The sequence below is a fragment of the Antennarius striatus genome, chromosome 15 (assembly GCF_040054535.1).
Source record: "Antennarius striatus isolate MH-2024 chromosome 15, ASM4005453v1, whole genome shotgun sequence".
Taxonomy (NCBI): domain Eukaryota; kingdom Metazoa; phylum Chordata; class Actinopteri; order Lophiiformes; family Antennariidae; genus Antennarius; species Antennarius striatus.
Genome location: NC_090790.1, coordinates 11,855,897 through 11,875,517, shown reverse-complemented (window position 1 = coordinate 11,875,517; position 19,621 = coordinate 11,855,897). Strand labels below are relative to the sequence as shown.

The window sequence follows — 19,621 nt, the reverse complement described above, 5'->3', positions numbered from 1 at the left end:
CCGGCCCTCCTCTTCTGCCTTTCAAGGTGTCGTGAGTTTTTGGAAGGACTCTGACAACATGACGAAAACATGCTAATGTTAAGACTCAGAAAGGAAGAAGTAGCACCTGTTACCTGCCTAAGATTCGACACGTCAACGGTCAACACAAAAGAATATGATGACAAACTAAATGGTATTGCTTGGTGGAAGTTACTTCAAATAAAAGAAGAGTTTCTTTTATAAACACTCAAGATCGACATGGTTTTCTCTGTCTCTTCCCGAAGCTTGTGTGTAAGCTCTTGAAGGCATGTGATGTAAGATGACCCGTCTCCATCAGCAATTCAACAACTGAGCCGAGTCGAGCAAAGTGTGTGTGAAAGCCCCGGGTTAAAACCAACAGGCGGATCTGGAGGTCCGACCACTACTTTTTTTGTCAAACTGCTGTTTCAAAGGACGAATGAACTTTTAAAGTTTTATGAAATGTAGTGGAAATCAGTCTCAATGACAGAATCACATCTTTCACACAAGTAGTGATTCCACATTTACACACAATGCATTTTATTTCCTTAAAACTTCATTTGTGGAAACCGAAACTGCTGGTTAGGAGATACACATACCGTGAATACTGAATACTGAAAAAAAGGCATGACGTTTGGCACCTTACACTCTTCTGATGAGTGAAATGAGATGAATCGGTGCACAGGGTGTTATCGGAACTAACAGCCATTCTCTGAAAACACTCTTTTTTTCTGATATTGCACATCATTGGCGTGACTGTGTAAACCGTATTGACTCTAACCCTGGGATCTTATATATTGGACTTCTTCTCTTAACCACAAAGAACACACGGAACTCCGATCCACTTCAAGTATCCACGAAACCGCCTCCTCTCCTCTCCTGTGAGTCAAATCTGAACAGAGGATACAACAGAGAGTGATGGTGGGCGTTTCTACTGTGTGTTTAACAGATCAAGAGATAAAGAGTGAGGTTCCCGGTGCAGCTGATTCACCGGGAGCGGGAGAAGTGGAACTGGATGAAAGTTAGTCAAAGAGACAAGGGGGGGCAAACCGTGGTAAGCATGAGGCAACAGTCTGGTTTCATAGACTGGTCCCTCCTGCCTGCTGCAGCATCAGGCCCAGTCAGTCCTCATGCACAGCAGTTCATCCTCAGGCTGGAGCAGTGTGCACATCTCAAGGACCTCCGTCACACCCACACGCAAAGTTTTAAGACTTGAAGACATGCACAGCTCGCACTACATACTGCCTGCAGATTGGACACTCGCTCATTCGCTTTCCACATTTGGTGCAGGTTACCATGTGACCACATTCCAGCAGCACGCAGTCGATCATGGCATCCATGCAGATACGACACAGGTTTTCATCGGCCGCCAGCTGAGCTCTGACACCATCTGCAGACGGAAGAGCAGCATTAGAACTGTTCTGTGGCAGCGCATTAAGCTGTGATGATGTTATGAATGGAGAGTTAAGATGAGAATCATTAGCATTACATCCCAGCAGGTTCTCTGCTTCCGTTTAGCTTCGTACCTCTTTATTAAATTACCGCTACAGAGATCTGCGTCGCTAACCATCCAGTTTGATTACAAGCTGATAGGTGAGATCTGTTGGGTGTTACTTTAGAACAAAATTAATGAAACTTCAGCCTAAATTTTGTGGAAAAAAGTCAAGCCCAACCCGAAAACAGAAAGATGTTTTATAAGACTAGTGGACTTGAACATTCCCACAATTAATGATTCACTAATTGGACTGAGGAAATAAGATTAATAACTTTTCACACTTTTTATAAGTATATTAAAAGTAAAGAAATTTTCACCGTTAACTTTTCACTTTTCTTTTACAGTAATTAGTTCTTACTGTCAAATAAACTAATGACCAAAGCAAATGAATGCAGTACACAGCTTTCAAAGCGTCCGGCTGCTGACTAATTGCTCGCCGGTCCAAATCTGGTTCCTGCTACTTCATTTCTTCTGCAGTGGAGAAAAGTCAATCCATCTGCAGCCGGTGCGCCATCCCTACAAATCCCACTATCACGTGGGTTAATATGATCCTAAAGCCCTTCATGTCAACAAGAGAGCCTCAAAGAAACTCCACAATGTAATTACTCTTGATGGAGACATGCTGCTGCCACTGGGGCACAATGATGGCTCATCAAGAGGTAAAACCTCTTAGAGAGTGCATTAATGATGGGATGAGAGGCTGTCCTTTAGAATAAAACGATGTGATGCACATTGGAAAACAAATGGCAGTGACAGAATGCAGAGACGCCAAATCAGGCTGGAGAGAATGAATCACGAAACCGCGATGGGATAATATGCAGGAGTGCAGCGTGCCTTTAGTGCAATCTGCATGAGATGGAAAGGTGAAATGGCTTTTTATACGAACGTCTTACCTCCAACTCCACTGTTGCAGAGAGGTGGAGGATATGCAACCACTTGTATAGACAAGAACAGGCAGTATTAAAGAGATTATATTAGCTTAACACTGAATTAACCACTAATGGAAAATATTGTTAAAGCAGCAACGTAGAACTTTTTCATGATATAGAAATCACAACAAAATGGGGCCAAATGAATTAGATTTAATATTCTACTGTCCCACGTTCACAATTAACCCTTTATCAAACAGTAATATTTACCTGCAGTGATGCTCACATTTTCCACTGAAAGAAAAGACAACAACAAAAAAATTTGAATGTCAAAAAATCCAAACCTTGATGCAAAAACACGACGTTGAATCCAAAAAAACCCCCCAAAAAAACCTCTTACTAGATTTCCTGTTTTGCTCATTTTCTCTGTAGAGTCGGTGAACTCGCTCCAGCAGCTCCCACTTCTCGCAGCATCCAGAGTAATTCACAAAGTTCCTGGCCAGAATCTCTTTCAACTGGCGGACAGAGAGGTTTTCTATCGCCTCTTCGTTGTCCAGATCAGACAGCGAGGCCCTGATCCTCCTCTGTGTCGCTGGACTGACCTACAATCCACAAAAATGGTTTGTAATCATGCATTTTAATGGTTTTAATGTCATTTAAAAAAAAAAATTACCTCCAAGATGTTATCTGTGGGCTCCAGGTTCAAGAGAGATGCTGTGGGGGTGTCCTCATGCCCCTGTTGGAGTAAAAATCAACACACACTGTGGTTCACATCCAGATTCTCATGAATCAGCATTCCATTCATGTACCAGCCTATTGAAACACACTAATTTGGCTCTTCAAACAAAAACTGTTAAATGACAGAGCCAAAGCCAACTGATCTATATATATATAAAAAAGACGACCTTGAATTTCATACTTCATAAAGAGGCTGACAGCCAACCTGATAAGTGTGGGTTTGGAGCAGCTAAATGTCAGGACACATTTAGATGATCTATATTTGTTTGTCTCATTAATGAGATGATAATCAGCATAACTCACACCCGTTTTTGCGCTGCCTCCTGTTCCACTACAATCCCACAATCATCACCGTGACAAAAAAAAAGGACTTCCCAGCTATCTATGATTTATGTGTTTCATGAACAGAGATGTTTGACTCAGCTTCTGTCGGAGGTTAATCGTCATCTTTTGAAGGTGGAGGTTGTGGGAGTAAACAGAACTACACTAACAGGACAGAAGGAGTATGTAGCTTTGTTTCATCTCAGGTGTTTATTTGCTTTGGGGAGAAGAGATCGTCTCGCGCCTTCATCTGCCTGACAAAAAGGAAGATCATGAAGCGCTGAGATAAGCTCACTGTTCAGAGTAAAAATCCTTTGTCTGCTGCAGCACATTCTGCCAGACCAGCGTCTTCCTCAACTGAAGATAAGTTAATATGGTGTCCATGAATATCAAGGTGCTGGATTCCCACTTTAACCCAGACATCACGCCTTTGCTCGGGATAGACGCCTCAGAGGCGGGAAAAAAGGAGCAGCTGCTACAAAATCATGCAAAGTGCCAAACCTCTTTAAAGCACAAAGCTCCTTTCAATCCGTGCCTGATTTTGATCAAGCGTTTCAAACGTGTCAGAATATCAGAGAGCATTCATAGAGCACTTCTGTCAAGGAGACACAGGATGCTGAATTTAAGTTTCGAGACATAAATCGTGCTCCTAAACGTGGAAAAAAAAAAAATCCCACCAAAAATATGTCTGCAATGATTGGCCACTTTTCATTATTCAATAATTAAATATTAAATCTGTTTTAATGTTACTCCTCTAAACATCCTAATACATTACATAAATGGATAGATAAATGCTAGCTTTATATCCATTTGTAGCAGGAGCTTCAAAATTTGCATTATGGCATAAGTGAATTTAATAGTAGTTATCATTGCAGAAACTAAAAATATTTCCTGAATATAAATAAAGCAAATGAATATAAAGTAAATGAGTCAGATTACTCATTATCTGAGACATTTTCCAGTTGAAATATGCAAATGATGACAGAATATTTCGTTTTTTGTAGTGTGCATTCACAAATTTACCCTTACTAAACAAAAATAACTTCCATGATTCTTAAATCCTCCCTAAGAGTTGATCTGTGAGGGGGATGAGACGAGAGTTTCTGCTGTTTAGCTGTAGCCGTGACGCTGTGGGGAGTTCTCAACCTGTGTGTCTGTTACGTAATAGACTCAGCCTGTGTACAAACCTAAAAAAGGCAAAGGCTTAAGCTGCGTTGTTGGCTGATCTGAGGACACATACACAAACTCACTACAAACACACACACACATACACACACACCCACACCCACACACGCATGCATGTATGCACAGATAAACCCACACAGAGATAACACAGCTGTTTCCAGCTGTCACATGCACATCCTGCTGAAGACTGGAGCAAAGCTGCAGATCTTTGTTTCAGAGAGAAAAAAAAAAGCACCAAAGAAGAAGAAGAAGAAGAGGCCGAATAATGTCTGAAAACAGCATCTGTTTGTTTTCTCCTGACGTAAAGCAGCATCAGTGACACTTTGCAAGAAGATGACTTAACCTTCAAAATGAATTATCTTAGATCAAACGAGGACGCACACAAACACACGCACACACACACACATACACACACTAACCTGGCTGCTGGTCCCTGAGCTGTCACTTGGGCTGAGCACGTCTACCTGAGAGGCGGAGAGGACCGACTGTTCAGACGTGGAGCGCGTGGCGGAGGGGGGAGAGCCTGCACGTGAATGGGGGAGTGAATGCAAACTATCTGTGTCCTCTCCCCCTTCATCATCATCATCATCATCATCATCATCATCCTCCTCTTCTTCGTTGTCTTCCTCCTCCATCACTGGTCTCTGGGTTTCTCTCGTCCCCTGATGACAGAGCACCAGGTCCACCAGGTCCTCCTTCTCCCTGCATGTGTCGGTGGGGATGTTGCGCAGCAGCAGGTACTGTCGCAGATCTTTCACCCGGAGCTGCATGAGCCGAGGCCTCTGGAAGGCGGTGCCGCGCAGCAGATGGCAGGTGGTGCAGCAGCGCAGGTTCTCCTGAAGCACCGAGCACAGGGCGCAGAAGCTCTTCTTACAATCACAGCAGATGTGCTGTTGGAGGAAGATGAGGAAGATGAGCGACAGATGCGATGCAGTTGGACAAATGTGTCCAGAACCATAATTTGAACCACTTCCTGTATGTCACTTTTGATGAATAAATCATCTACGGATGATGTTTTTATAGATTGAAATCTGTCGATTGCTGATCTTTTTTATAGTGATTATAAAGCCTCAAATGGAAGGTGATCAGATTTTCTTGTTTGGTTTTGAAGATACTTCACCATCCTGCTTCAAAGCAGGGATGTATTGTAATTGTTAGTGTTCATTCATTCATTAGTTTGTCCACCAAATATCTTCGCAACCGTTGCGGATAGAAAGATGAAACAAAAAGCACATTACACGGGCGGCAAAGGGGATGAAAATTTGTACTCTCAGGAACTGGAAAAGATAGAAAGAGGAGGGAGAAGGCCAGTGTGAGTAAGACCGTAGATCAAAAGACTGTAGGTCAGAGCACTAGCTTAGAACTTTGACTTATGCAAGTAGGTCAGGGTAAAATTTTGAATTCAGGGATGCCGCAGTCTGTGACTGCCTTGGTTCTAGTTCTATCACTCTATTTGTCAGGTGAATTATGTGCTGCTAACCAACTAGTTGATTAAAATGTTAATACTTTTGGAAACCATGATAGAAATGTTTATATTATGGTCCAAACTTTATTTTTAGCTCAATCAAAATCATTGACAATGGAAATCATACAGAAAAAAATAATACGTACTGTACATATCTTATTTGTGCCAGGGTCCCAAACAAATTATTATTTTTTCTTTCTGTTTTTGGCTGTTTCCTCATGATAAACATTAGCTCCTGTTTGCTCAGATGTTTTCTGGGAAAGAATAAAAAAACCAACCAACCAACCGATGTGCAGCTCCTGTCAGATGACATTTGACATTTTACTGGCCGCACGCCGTCTCCTGATACAGACCAGCGGAGTAGATTGACACTTCAAATGGGCAGCAAAACAAATCGGCCACTGGCTTTAAACAGCTTCTTAGCACTCGTTCACAAATGTTATCTGGTCAACTGTAAATGCATTTCTACTTTTCTTCAAACATTTGGAAATATCACCCTGAAAACACAAATGCATGAGTCCAAGGAAATGGGAAAGGCGCCTGCTGTGTGTGTGTGTGCGTGTGCGTTCGTATGTGTGTGTATGCGTGATGACACAGCCATCTAAGGCAGAGACGAGGCTCTGCAGTGTTTTCATCAGCGTGTTTGACTGCCAGACAGATACACTCTGCCGTTAATCTCTCACACACTCCGCAGTGCACACACCATGGAAATGCCAGCAAAGACACGTGTGGTGTGAGTTTTAAGGGCCGTGCCAGAGATTTTGTCGAGGAGGGTTTAAAATGCTGGTGATCATTTTCCACAAATTAAAACTTGGAGGGGGAGTTTAAATGCCTTTATATAATATTTACATTTTAGTTGACATTTTCCAGAGTAGTTTTACAACTCAATCTCAGAAATGTATAACACACAAAGTGCCATTCAAATGTCCCAAAATTGCCTGCAACAAAAGTCTGATTCTTCCCGAGTCGTTAAGCTTTTAAATGATAGAAAATCCCCTTTTACAATTTTTTAATGATTATTAGTTATTTGTTGGCCATTATTACACTCTCAATACTTATATACTATTTTCAGAAGTAGATGCTCCCAGCCAAAGTCTTAGTCATTAGTGTGTTCTCATCATAGTAACAATACACATCTGGAGTCTTTGCATGAAGGGTTTAAAAAAAGTAATTTTCTGACCATGTTGAACAGAATTCTGAATAGCCAAAAAGAGACAAAGGATCATAAGAGGAAGATTTAAGTTAGATTATAAGATATAACCAGTCACTGGTGAAACGGGAAGATTAGCAAACAAATCTGTGCAAATTGGGGATGATGATTAGGAGCCACACCTGACCAATGGAAATGATAAGGTACTTAACAACTATACAGACTGAATTGTATGTGTTGTATTTCAATGCAGAGCACATTAACGTCCTTTCCAAGGAGATCTTTGTTCAGTGGTAACTAACCAATTATGGATGTCCACATTTCCTTGAACGCACCACAAACACAATGCACGCAATAGTTACATAATGAGCCATCATAAAAAAACAACTACAGAAGTTGACTGAAGAATCTCTCCATTGCTTACAAGATGAATGAATTTATTTAGTATCGATGTGTGAAGTGAGAGAAGCTGAAAATTTATATACTTATATTTCATTATTTTTACTTTTTCTCATTTCTTTGACAAATTTGTAATTTTTAATTCTATTGTTTTGTGTCTTACTCTATCATTTCTTTTTTTGTTTGCAAAGCACTTTGAGCTCCAGCTCCTGTGTGATAAATATTCTATAAACAAGGTTTATCATTACCATATTATTATGATCATTATTATAGACCCCACCCAGGTCTGCTACCTTCGCTTACCTTGCGTCTGAAGACAGAGAAAGCCAATCCGCATGCCTTACAAAGCTGTCCGGCACTCCCTGAGCTGGTGGGGGGGTAGGTGGAGTACCCAGCACTGGGGGCGAAGCGGAAGGGCCCTGCTCCCGCTCCGAACCCCGGCTGCTGAGCCCGCACCGTGCCCGTGCCCATCATCTCGTTCAGCAGCCCACAGCATGACGCCCACATGGACGACGCCCCCGCCTGCAGGCGACAAACATAAGATCACACACACGTCACAGGTTTAGATGAAACATTAAACTATGACTTATGTATATAAGGAAATTAAAGATTTCTACGGATACACTGTTCCATGAACTGAAAAAAAAATCCTTTTTACATAAATAGCCTCCACATGAAGTCTGATATTTGTATCTGTGGAAACTTTGGGATCTCCATTACAACTTCAAATACTAAACTAGTAAAACTGGGATAATTTCTCGTTTTATTCGGTGTAATCTGATTCGAAAAGAGACCCACATTCTGAACATATTACTTTCAGGTATGAACTCCCCCAGTTGAGATGTGTTTGCTCTTATGTCAGTCATACTGCTTTGCATGCACCTTTTATTTTGGGCGAACAGCAGCGAATTGTGTTAACAGGACACATTTGAAGCACATTGTGGAAGATCTGAATCAAATGAACCGACATTAGCTGGATTAAGTTGGTGAGAGGTTTGAAATGTTGCTTACTGTCAATATACTTTCAACTAATTACCCATTTCTAGACACTGCGTGTGGTTTCCATCTATTTATTGCACTATTGCACAGACAGGAGACAGACTGATGAACATTAAGCGTTCAGCCACATCATTTTAATATTGATCCAACCGTTCAGTGACGCCGTGTGCACTGAGTGGAAGCATTTTATTAAAGTTTAATTAGTTAGACATCAGTCTGTCAGCAAACTGTTACAAAAATACTATCATCACGGTCAACAGAACAAAATTCAATGACACCAAAAACCATTTGGAAAAAAAAGAATGAGATGCAATGGAGGGGTGGGGGGATGCTGGACAAGACATTACTGAGAGTGCTCTGTTAAAGTCCTTGAGGTTAGAATTAGATGGCGGCAGATGCTGAAAGCTTCTATTAATGACCATCTCCAATGGGGCTGTGGGCAACATTTCTCAGTCACTGCATTATTTTGTACAATGTGATAAACTAAACAACCTCATGGACACTGAGGAAATGAGGAAGAGGAGCTGCACGACCTCTCTGCTCCCAGCCTGCTGAAGTTTAAGTGAACATCCACGTAAAAATCAGACATGTTTGCTGACCGGCAGACGACACGAGGAGCAAAGATGGCGTGACGAGAGCAGCGGCTCCTTGGAGCATCTCGATTGAACGAGGAGGGGGAGGGGGAAAGATGGCGAACAGAGAACGTGTCTTTTTGTTGTTCCTCAGCCTGTAGTGGATTGCTGACATGAGCATAATGTAAGCCCTCTGTGTGTTTGGACAATGGGATGCACAGGGTCCCGCCACATCTCTGCATAAGGCAGGCAGCGCTCGGCTTGTCACAAACTCCCTGTGATCTGACCTCACCCATCTGCTTAGAGACTCATTATGTAATCTGAGCAATGAGGCACTATATGAGGAGTCATGGCGAGATGGAAGAAGGGCTGCCCTGAACGCCACGTGACAGTCAAGATGTAGTTTTAAAGGTTAAACCCGTCATAAAGCCAGACAGGAAGGAACGCCTTACCAGTTGGATCAGCACAATTTTACCACTAAAACAAGGTAATATCTTAAAAATAAATTGTTTTGGCAGACCAACAGACCAAATGTTTCAATTTATTTTCATTAAAAAAATAGAATAAAATCAAAAAATAAATAAAGAAGAGCAAAAAAAGAGAAGCAACTGGACTTAAGTTTAACCTTAAGAAAGTCTCTTCTTGATTTACCTTGAGCTGGGTTATTAGGAAATAAAAACGTAACGATCCAGAAGCATGATTGTCTTTTAAATGTAATGGAGACTTTATCCAAACAAACTGCTCTGACTTTGTGCATGCAATAAAACCCACAAGAATTATCTGGCTGTAAGACAAGTTTAACCTGCTGGAAAAGTCGAGTTAAGATGAAATATTCCTTCGAAGCGAGTACACTGAAGGAATATTTAGTGCATTCTCTGGGACGAGTAGCTGCTGCTGCAGTCTGGCTATGAAATAAGACTTCTGTGGCCCGGCGCCAGCAGCACAAGCTCCTTTTGTCACTTCAATTAGCAGACGCTCTGCAGGCCGGGACGCCCGAACAAAGGAGTGACATGAACAAATACTGCATGTAAACATTTGTTTTTACTTGTATCATTTGCATTTCCACCCCTACAAGCAGGATGTTATGACACTGCATGCTTGTCATGTTGTAGAAACTTTAACTGCCGGGTCAGAGATATTCACCACCACCACTGGATATTTAACACCGAATAGAGTCAGAAAAAGAAAGAAATGTACAGAAGCACTAGAAAAAGTCTGGATCTGGCCTCATAAAATCAGTTTAGGTCAAAAAATCTAAAAAAAAAAAAGTGGCCATATGGGAGCCTGGGTGGGACATAAATGGGACACATTAAAGCAGGAGTATTTAACTAGAATGACAGCAGATAGGAAGATTTTTTTGGTTTCTTCTGAACATTTTACGTCCACTGATTCACCAAATGTCTGCAGGAAGTAGAACTGTAAACACAGCTAGATTAAAATTAGGTGATGAAATAAAGGCATTCATGTAAAGTGAAATTAAAACAAAAACACTGGATAGTGTTTTTTCCCCCCTACATTAAGCTCAGTTTGCACGTGATGTTTATTTACTCCTCAGCCAGTGGAAACAGGTGTTCATGATGCGTTTTGTGGCTCTGGAGGAAGTTGAGAAAATATCTCGGGTTATTTTTAATAAAAGCTTAAAGGAAGTTCAGTGCTGCTACACCCATGCTAGAGGTGGAGGAGGGTGAATCTACATCCATGACAATCCATGACAGTGATGAAGAATCTGTCGTGACAGGTATATAACAAAACCCTGCAGTAAAGTGCTGCTCAGAGATTTATAATATTCTCCATTTTGTTCTGTTAGCAATAATAAATTAAAACACCGATACAATATTAAGTCGTTTTTTTAAAATATATTACAGGATAAGATTGCTATGACATCATTTTCAACAACATAATGGGAAGCTATATATATATATATTACAATTGAATGTCTTTGAGGCTTTCTTTAATACCAATATTCCTTGTGGATTGGTATCAAACAAACTGTGTTATGAGGGTTTTCACTGTGAGTACCTGCACACCGTCATCACTAATAATCTTCCAATCACACTCTCTCCCTCTATGTCTCACACTTTTTATTTCTCTCTGTGATAGCAAAAAATAAAAAAAAACAAAAAAAACCACCCATCTGTTACTGTCTTGTGTTGTCTGGCCACACACTTTGTCAGTAAATGCTATGATGCGTCTAAATGAGGTGTTTAGATGGAAATGATTCAGTGATGTCTGCTGCAGCCTTCGGGACGTCAAATCCACTGAAGTCTTGAGAGATATGCACATAAACCTTCAGCTGCTACCGGCTAAGTTTGGATTTGCATCTGCGAAATAACACTTAAATAGTTTAGTCCAAAGGCAGCAATGGGATTGGGGAGGATTTAGCCTGGAGAATACGACTGGTGTGGCACAGGCTGCTGTGGAGATTATCCGGCAATATCAAAACATAACTGGACTATTTAACAACCACCACCACAAATCTGCTGTGCCCTCTGGACTTCGTTTATAGCTTTAAACTTCAACCAATCCAGAAGCCAGCGTTAATAATTATGATCCTCTGTGCTACATCAGAGCTGCACTGCAGTGAAATCTTCTAATTTAATATAATTTGGGGGTGTTTGTGTCCACAATGTGTAGGGAAAATGAATAAAAATAAAATGAAAATAAATCCAAAAAATAAATCAAACAATTAAAAATGTCATGGGCCGTGTCATAGATCTATTCCTGATTAACACAACATCAATAACACACGTTGAGCAGGAGCCATTCCCATTTGGAGAGTTATGCGTCCACCAGTCGGCCAGCAGCGTCTGTTCCACGGGGGCAGAAAAGCAGCTTTTCAATTTAAACCAGATTAGTCAATAAAACATCACAAAGATTTGGTTTTCGTCAGCGAAGGGTGATGTGTCTGCAGCAAGGGGTGATGAAGTATAGTGCTAATTTGGAGTACAGATGGGGTGGTGTAATAAAAAGACATTAAATAGATGATGGTGTAATCCTGAAATGACCAAAGTTGATTTAAAAGCTGCAAAAATAGACTTTTTTGAAAACAATAAATCATCAGCATCACTTTTGTTCGCCTCATATCTGGAAATATTCAAGTCACTTCATAACCTGGATTACTTGGTGGAAATTCTTCCAGGCAAAACAATGTCCCTGCAAAATACTTCAAGTCATGATCACGTAGATGATCTTAATTATAACTCAGTAAATGTATCTTTGGAATTGAACGACCTAGCTTTTGCGTGTAGTCAGTTTTTAACTAGCAACCAATCAGCTGCAGCACCGCTGCAATAACAAGTGATTACAGCTGTCAAACATGTAGTGCACACAACGACCGGTGATGATGATGATGGTGATGATGATGGTGGTGATGATGATGATGATGATGGTGATGATGATGATGCAGTGCTTCCACTTCACCTTTCACCGACACTGTCGCTCCAAACCTGCCGCCAGTAGAGCAATGACATCATCGCCATCATCTTCACCATAATCACCCCTTGAGCTCGAGCTGACACACACACGCACGCACACACACACACACACACACACACACACACACACACACACACACACACACACACACACACACACACACACACACACGGGAGAAGGAGACTCCTGACGCAGCTCGGACCTGTGAGCCGTCACCCAGACGTCCCCCCCCTCCAACAGCATCGCGGCTCTCACCCCCTCCCGGACCGCAGTCTCTCTCTCCCCCTAGAGCGGATTACAGCCTACCGATGAATGGACGTCTCTCGGCGGCTTTAGTCCACTGAACTATCGCACCGGGGGTCAGAAACAGGCTCCAAACTGCTCGTCGGGACGGATTGACGTGCGGATTTTTTAAAATAATGAATGGACTGACGATGGCGGGAGCCAGACAGCGACTGAATACGTGACAAATTGAAATTAAACTGTTGATTCTAAGCCTATTGACGCGACAGATATGTAAGCGCACGCAAACCACACGCATAACTGACGTTAGTATTGAGGTATTCCCTGCCTGTCGGTGCAGCGCCGTGCGTAAATCACATGAAATCTGCATCGCAAGTACATCTCAATCCGCCCAATGAAACCGCGGATCGATGCTCACCTTCATTGCGCCTCCAGATTGAGGAATATACCGACTGATGTCAGGACGGCAATCATTGCAAGTGCAGGGAATCAAACAATTACGTCTTCCCTCTCTCAGGCAGCCAGTGTGTGTGGAGTAAGGATAACGTAATGGTCAAGAGAGCCGCAGCCAACCACGGAGCGCACACGGCCGCTGGTATCTTTAGCAGCCAATCCGCCTTAACGCGTCTCCGAAGGGGGCGTTCGCTGTCGTGCGTAAAGACGCAGGTACGAGCCTGACAGACGCATCATGCTATTTTCACAGCTTCGCTTTATTTGACTGAATTAGTAGGTTGTTTTTTTTTCTTTTTTTTTCATCAAGCTGGGGGGCTCATATGCGTCAGCCCCCTGAATCATATTTTACAGTCAAGTTCATTTTAGGTCATTCAAGTCGCGATTTTTTGTTGTTGATTTTTTTTTTGTATTTCACGGTTTTACTTCAATCATATGAAGTCAAATCGAATTTGTTATCAGCGCCAACACATGTAAGGTTATTTCTGTTTGTATGGAAGAGAAACTAAACGTGTTTACAATCTTATTTACCGCCATATTTGGCCCGTGTGTGTGTGTGTGTGTGTGTGTGTGTGTGTGTGTGTGTGTGTGTGTGTGTGTGTGTGTTAGTGTGCGTGCCTGCGTGGTTGAACGTATGTGTGAGGGAACGCGGCTGCAGTCTGCAGGAGTGAGATTACACGGGGTTTTCTTCCATCCTAGCGCCAGTACCACTGCGCGCCAGCAGAGGGCAGCAGATAGAGGGGCCACTGCCTTACAATTATTATTATTACCACTCAGACACAACTGAGCCGCAGGTGGTGATGATTGTTCCTCCTTCTCATTATGTTCCTTCTGTGCAATGCAGCTGAAATCATAGCGAACTTTTAATTTATGCAAAAGCTGCAGCAGCAGAGCAGGGTAAAAACTGATCTGAGTAAACAAGGAATTATAATGTTACCCTTAAAATTCTGTGCTATTCCCACTTTAGTCAAACGGTATCACAAATAGATCTGCAGACACCTATTGGCCACAAGTGGCACACTGAAGACCTTTAGATTTGGTCTGAATTTGGTCCACGCGTTTCTGTTTTCTGTTTCTGATCATACGTCATCTACACCCAATGCTTCTTTCTTCTTTCATGTCCCTATGCTTCCTTTTATTCTAGGTTCTTCTGTTTTCTGTTGTTATAATTATATCAGTATGTAAATAATGTAATTTATACAACGTCTTTTGGCTGTGCCATTTTTCTCTGTCACTGTTATGTGTATTTATTGTATCTCTTGTGAGCAGATGTCACCTGAATTGCCCTTGGGATCATTAAAGTAGGTATCTATCTATCTATCTATGAATATTCCTTCTAGGATTAAGGTTGGATGGAAATGTGTTAAGGATTAGGCAAATTCAGTGCCATTCAACTGGATGTCAAATATCTGCGACCGAAGTTGAAAAAAATGTGGGTCAATAATTATGGAAATAATGGAAAATCATATTTTCATCATTAACTCAGTACTTACTGTAAACATGAGTCTTTCTCTCTGAAAGTTTTTTTAATTTTTGCTCCAGTCCGCTGACCATCAGTGACCACCAGTAATATGTCTACCATGCCACAAAAAGACCTTCCAGATACTTAACAACTTTATTTGACACTTAACCAGATCTCTGGTCATCCACCTCCAGCTCTGCACCCCAGCAGCCACCAGTCCCAAAGGACAAGCTGTTCTGTCCATGCTGTGCTGCAGTGACCTTCCTCGCTCCTTCAGCTGACTGTTCTGCAGCCCTTTTGCTGGTCTGAGATCAGATCTCCAACCTCTCACCTCTGACACCCTCCAGCAGCCAGGCTCCAGACGTCTTCGTTCTCCACTGACCTGCTACATGTTGATTGGTAAGGTTTTTATCTATAAGCTATTGTTCAAAGAGGAACCCTTTTAGCTGCTTCATATGTTTTCGGGCAATTTAAACTTGCATCATTTTCTATACAATCGTCATGTTTGTGGCACCACCGATTTCTAATTAGTTAAGTTTTCATGAGCTCAGAAAATCATCCCTGTTTTTACATTTGTTCATCCAAGATATGTTTTGAACTGTTAATTTATCTTAAACAGCTAGAAAACCTTCTCAAAACACAGGAATTTATACTTCTTCAGATTAACAGAATGATTGAAAGACAAAGTCAACTAATTTAGTGTTTTTTAAAACCGGTTTTAAAAAAGAAAAACTGTAATCTTAAAAAGTAAATGTATTTGAATTATGATTTTTTTCCCCCCCTCCGAGATGTAGTGGAACAGACAAGCACAAAATAAAAATAAAATATTTAAAGTACAAGTACCACAAAATCACATTTAAGTACACTTCCACTTTCTTTACACCATTGTGGGTTTACAGCAGAACTAAATACACAGTTCTGGAACGTCTAATGGAGATGTTTGAAAATCTTCTGTTATGTTTATCTTGGGGGGCTTTGAGGAGGTTCACCGATACTCTGCTCCCAATCAGCACAGAACAGTGTGGATGTGATGGGAGTGGATGATTGTTTCCAGATGGGTTTACGGAGCAGAGCATCAATCTGAGTGGGTCTGATAAGAAGAGGTTCATCAGGAAAGCATAGATGTTATCTTAACAAAGAAAATAAACATCAGTGTGACTGGAGGAAACACAGCAACCCCCCCTCGGTCTAATATTCTGTTTACTGTTGACTCTTGACCTTTGACTCGGTGAAATGTTTGTCTCTGACAACCCTTCCTTGCACTTTTGTTTGTTTTTCAGCAAAGCAGAGCTTCAGTTTTTTTTTTACAGAAAATGAAGATTCCTCTTTTGCACTTTTGCATTTTGCACGATTCATTTACTTGTTTTCTTTTTATTGTGTGTGGAAGATCCCCTACAGACACATTTTATGAGTTTTGTGACACAAAACAGATAAAAGACACCTTTTTTTTTCTTTCTACAAATGTTCCAAGTAGCATGTTAGAAATTCATGACTGTTTGGAGGAGAACTTCAGTTTTCTTCACTGCTATCAAATCAAACTCAAAATATTCAATTTGTGTAAATAAAGTCAGTTCAACAGTAAATTTTCCTCCCACTTGGCCTCCATCAGGATTTGTGTTTTATTGCCACAGCTGTCTCCCATCGTCTTCTTGTTGCACAACTCAGCTGAAATCTCAACTCCTTCCCTCCTATTTGAACAGTTGAGTGTCACTTCATCGAAAATTATGGTTAATTGTTTTGTTTCCCTCTGGGGACGATTCTGTTGGTCTTTTCCCGTAAGTGAACAGTCATTTCCCACAGGTTAATTATTTTTACCACATGTTTCTGTTGATGGTTTTGTTACTGAAAGGAATAAAAACTTCTGAATTATTAACATCTTGGACAATTCAACGCAATCTGTCTCTAGGGTGGTGACACACCAGCGGGTTGACCCAGATGACCCCCCCACCCCCATGCCAGATGTAGTGAAGTGCAACTTGTCTTGACTCTTGATTCCAGTGAACACAGTTATCAGATTTCTTACATATTGTTCTGCTCTGCTGCTGAAGCAAGAGAAATATATTCAACAGAAAAAAGGGAGCCATTTAACCATTTAGTTGCAGCTACACAAAATAATTCATCCAGTAGTCGCATTCCCAATTGACGCCACTGGATGGCGCATATGTGTTTCACAAAAGAGAAGCGGTGTTCAGTCACTGCTGGGAACCCTGCAAACAAAACTGTGTAGAAAACATGAAATCATTAAAAATGAAGAACAAAAATAGACAATAACAATTCTGAACAAATACTTTCATAACATTTATTATGACTCAGTGACAATCACACAAAACACACGCACATAAAAAAACCTCACAATACATGATAATTGTTTGTAGTTTGTAGAAACTCTGTCTTTATAGGGAAAGGCTACATCGGAGTACATGTTCAAGTACATGATCTCCCACGTCTGATGAGTAACGCAAAAAAGTGAAAAACATCTCGTCCTTCAGAAGCATGAATCCCTGGAGATACGACTGAGTCTGGGCTTTTTATTGTTTGGCATTTCTGACCAGTCTAGTGGTAACGAACACTTCAGAGAGATTAGGGAAGTAACATAGCATAGCAAAGCATAGCATATTTATCTGTCCATCCATCTATCTACACACGCACACACACACACACACACAAACACGCACACACACACACACACACACACACACACACACACACACACACACACACACACACACACACACACACACACACACACACACACACACACACACACACACACACACACACACACACACACACACACACACACACACACACATAAAGGTGCTTTGTCAGTGCTTGGGAGATGAACTCTCACCTCTACACAGCCAGTTCACACTCTGAAGTTTTTTGGTCCATTTGGGCCTTGAACCAACCACCCTCTGGTCCCCTGCCCAGGACCTATAGTGGACAGAGCTCCTGCCACCCCAGTTTAACCTAGCTGTTTAACGTAACTACTGTCAGAGACAGAGTATTTATAATGTGTGTTTAAAAACTACAGGAAATTAGAAAAGCGAGGTCAAACAGATAAAATATTGAAGTCTGCTTCCTGCAACACTAAAGCACAGTGTCTAATCACCACACATAACATGAGACACTTTTAACTCAGTGGACAAGGAGTTTCTAAAGTTTAGCAATAAAAAAACAGTTTGAATTTTCAAGTCGTGATAATAAGCAGCAGATATTTAAATATTCAAAGATGCTGAGGATTGAGGATTAAACAGTCGTATGATTGACAGGTCTTGACAAGACTACGGACACAACTCTGCTTTTCTTAGAGTTCAGTGCTGCCTTTGATTCAGTTGACCATGAAACTTGACCATCATTGGTTTGGAGTATGTCCAGCAGCATCAGTCACATCACTGATCGGACTTTTTCTGTCACTGTTAATAATAAAGTAGCTCAAGGCTCAGTCCTTGGGCCTTGTATATTGTCTTATATTACCTTCCCATCCAACCCAATGACCAGAGATGACTCAAAAATATGTCAAATATCTACATAACATTAAAATATTCATGACTAATAAAAATTTGAGATCATATCATTTCAACTCCTCAACTCTCCCAGCAGCTCTGCCCCATTCCTATGATCATTTTTCCAAACATACCAGATCACATGCAAAACTTGATCATTTAGTGATTTGAGAATACCTTTAAATTACTCATTTGTCAAATCCAAGTTCTTTGACTTTATAGACAAATCTAAGATTAGCCTGGTTTTATCACCAAAAGATTAAAAAAAAGTCATCCACGTTTTAATATCCTCAAGTTCTGACGACTGCCACTACATGTATTTTTAGCTAATTTTGATATTATATAGTCGACTTTATTTTTAGTCCAGTCATCATTCATCTGCAACTGGTTCACAATGCTGCAGCCAGACTATTGTGCAGATGCAAAAAGAGGGAACATATGACATCTATTGTGCTATCTTTGCACAGGCTCCCAGTTGAATATCAAATTTAACATGATAATTCTTCTGTTTGTATGACCTCAGCACAGCACAGCTAAGACCCTCCTTTCTACTGTTCGGGGAATATTAACCGCACTGCTTTCTTGCCAAAACCTTTATTTGGAGACAAACTTTTCTCAGTGGCTGCACCAGGATAGTAGGAATAGTAGGATAAGAACTACATAATCACTGAACTCCTTTACAAAATGTCTCAAGACCCACTTTTTGAACAATCTGTTTTTGATTGTGTATCTAAAAGGCTGCTTGCAGTTCATAACCTATGCAATATTCAAAAAGAATCTGCAAATATAAAACCATATGGTATCTCCAGAGCTGTATCTGTTGCAGTTAAATTACATTTGCAAACATGCATCATTCTCTAATGTTGCACAATAAATACAAAACTGAGCTTCTTAAGGTTTGTGGAGCTTCTGCAACAGACCTGAACAGATTCCTCCGTTATCTGACACGCCATTCCTTTTAGAAGGGTGAACAGGGATCGAAGATGGATGGCCTCAGGCTCCCCCTCTGTAAGGATGAAAATGCCTTGCAAGCAAAGCAGCTACAAGTCAGCAGGATGTTTACATTATTCTCTCCCTGACAGGTCCATGCAGACCACCAATATTATCCAAACACAGTAATAAATGCTGACATGGAAACCAGATCCTTAAAAAAAACACATGAGTCATCAGACTTTCTCTGCTGCGTCCCAGATGTATGACAACAATTATTCCCAATTAACTTTACTTTTAAAAAAAAGTAAGACAGATGTTTCTTCATCAAATGGTGAATCACTTTTTTCTGAATAATATAAAATGTAATAGGAAAAGGTCATATATTAACATGTATCATATATA

General features: G+C 41.0%; 1 protein-coding gene across 2 annotated transcripts; it reads right to left on the bottom strand.

Moving 5' to 3' along the window:
- Positions 1 to 1,199: 1,199 nt before the first annotated feature.
- rnf34b (ring finger protein 34b) lies at positions 1,200 to 13,577 on the bottom strand. Of its 2 annotated transcripts, XM_068334828.1 has the most exons (8): positions 13,287 to 13,577; positions 7,923 to 8,141; positions 5,025 to 5,495; positions 3,035 to 3,097; positions 2,762 to 2,963; positions 2,632 to 2,655; positions 2,386 to 2,427; positions 1,200 to 1,387 (listed from the first exon to the last, which is right to left on the bottom strand). In XM_068334828.1, the coding sequence occupies exons 1-8, from the start codon at positions 13,290 to 13,292 to the stop codon at positions 1,203 to 1,205; spliced, it is 1,212 nt and encodes a 403-aa protein (XP_068190929.1). In that variant the 5' UTR covers positions 13,293 to 13,577; the 3' UTR covers positions 1,200 to 1,202. The 2 variants fall into 2 exon arrangements, with proteins under 2 accessions (XP_068190929.1, XP_068190930.1); XM_068334829.1 differs by lacking the exon at positions 2,386 to 2,427 and having other exon boundaries at positions 13,287 to 13,570.
- Positions 13,578 to 19,621: the final 6,044 nt, after the last annotated feature.

Bases quoted from the DNA above. Each gene is read 5' to 3' on its own strand.
- rnf34b (XM_068334828.1), bottom strand. The intron at 2,964-3,034 runs GTAATTTTTTTT...TGTGGATTGTAG, and splicing joins CCACAGATAACATCTTGGAG to GTCAGTCCAGCGACACAGAG. The intron at 1,388-2,385 runs GTAAGACGTTCG...TTCCGTCTGCAG, and splicing joins CTGCAACAGTGGAGTTGGAG to ATGGTGTCAGAGCTCAGCTG.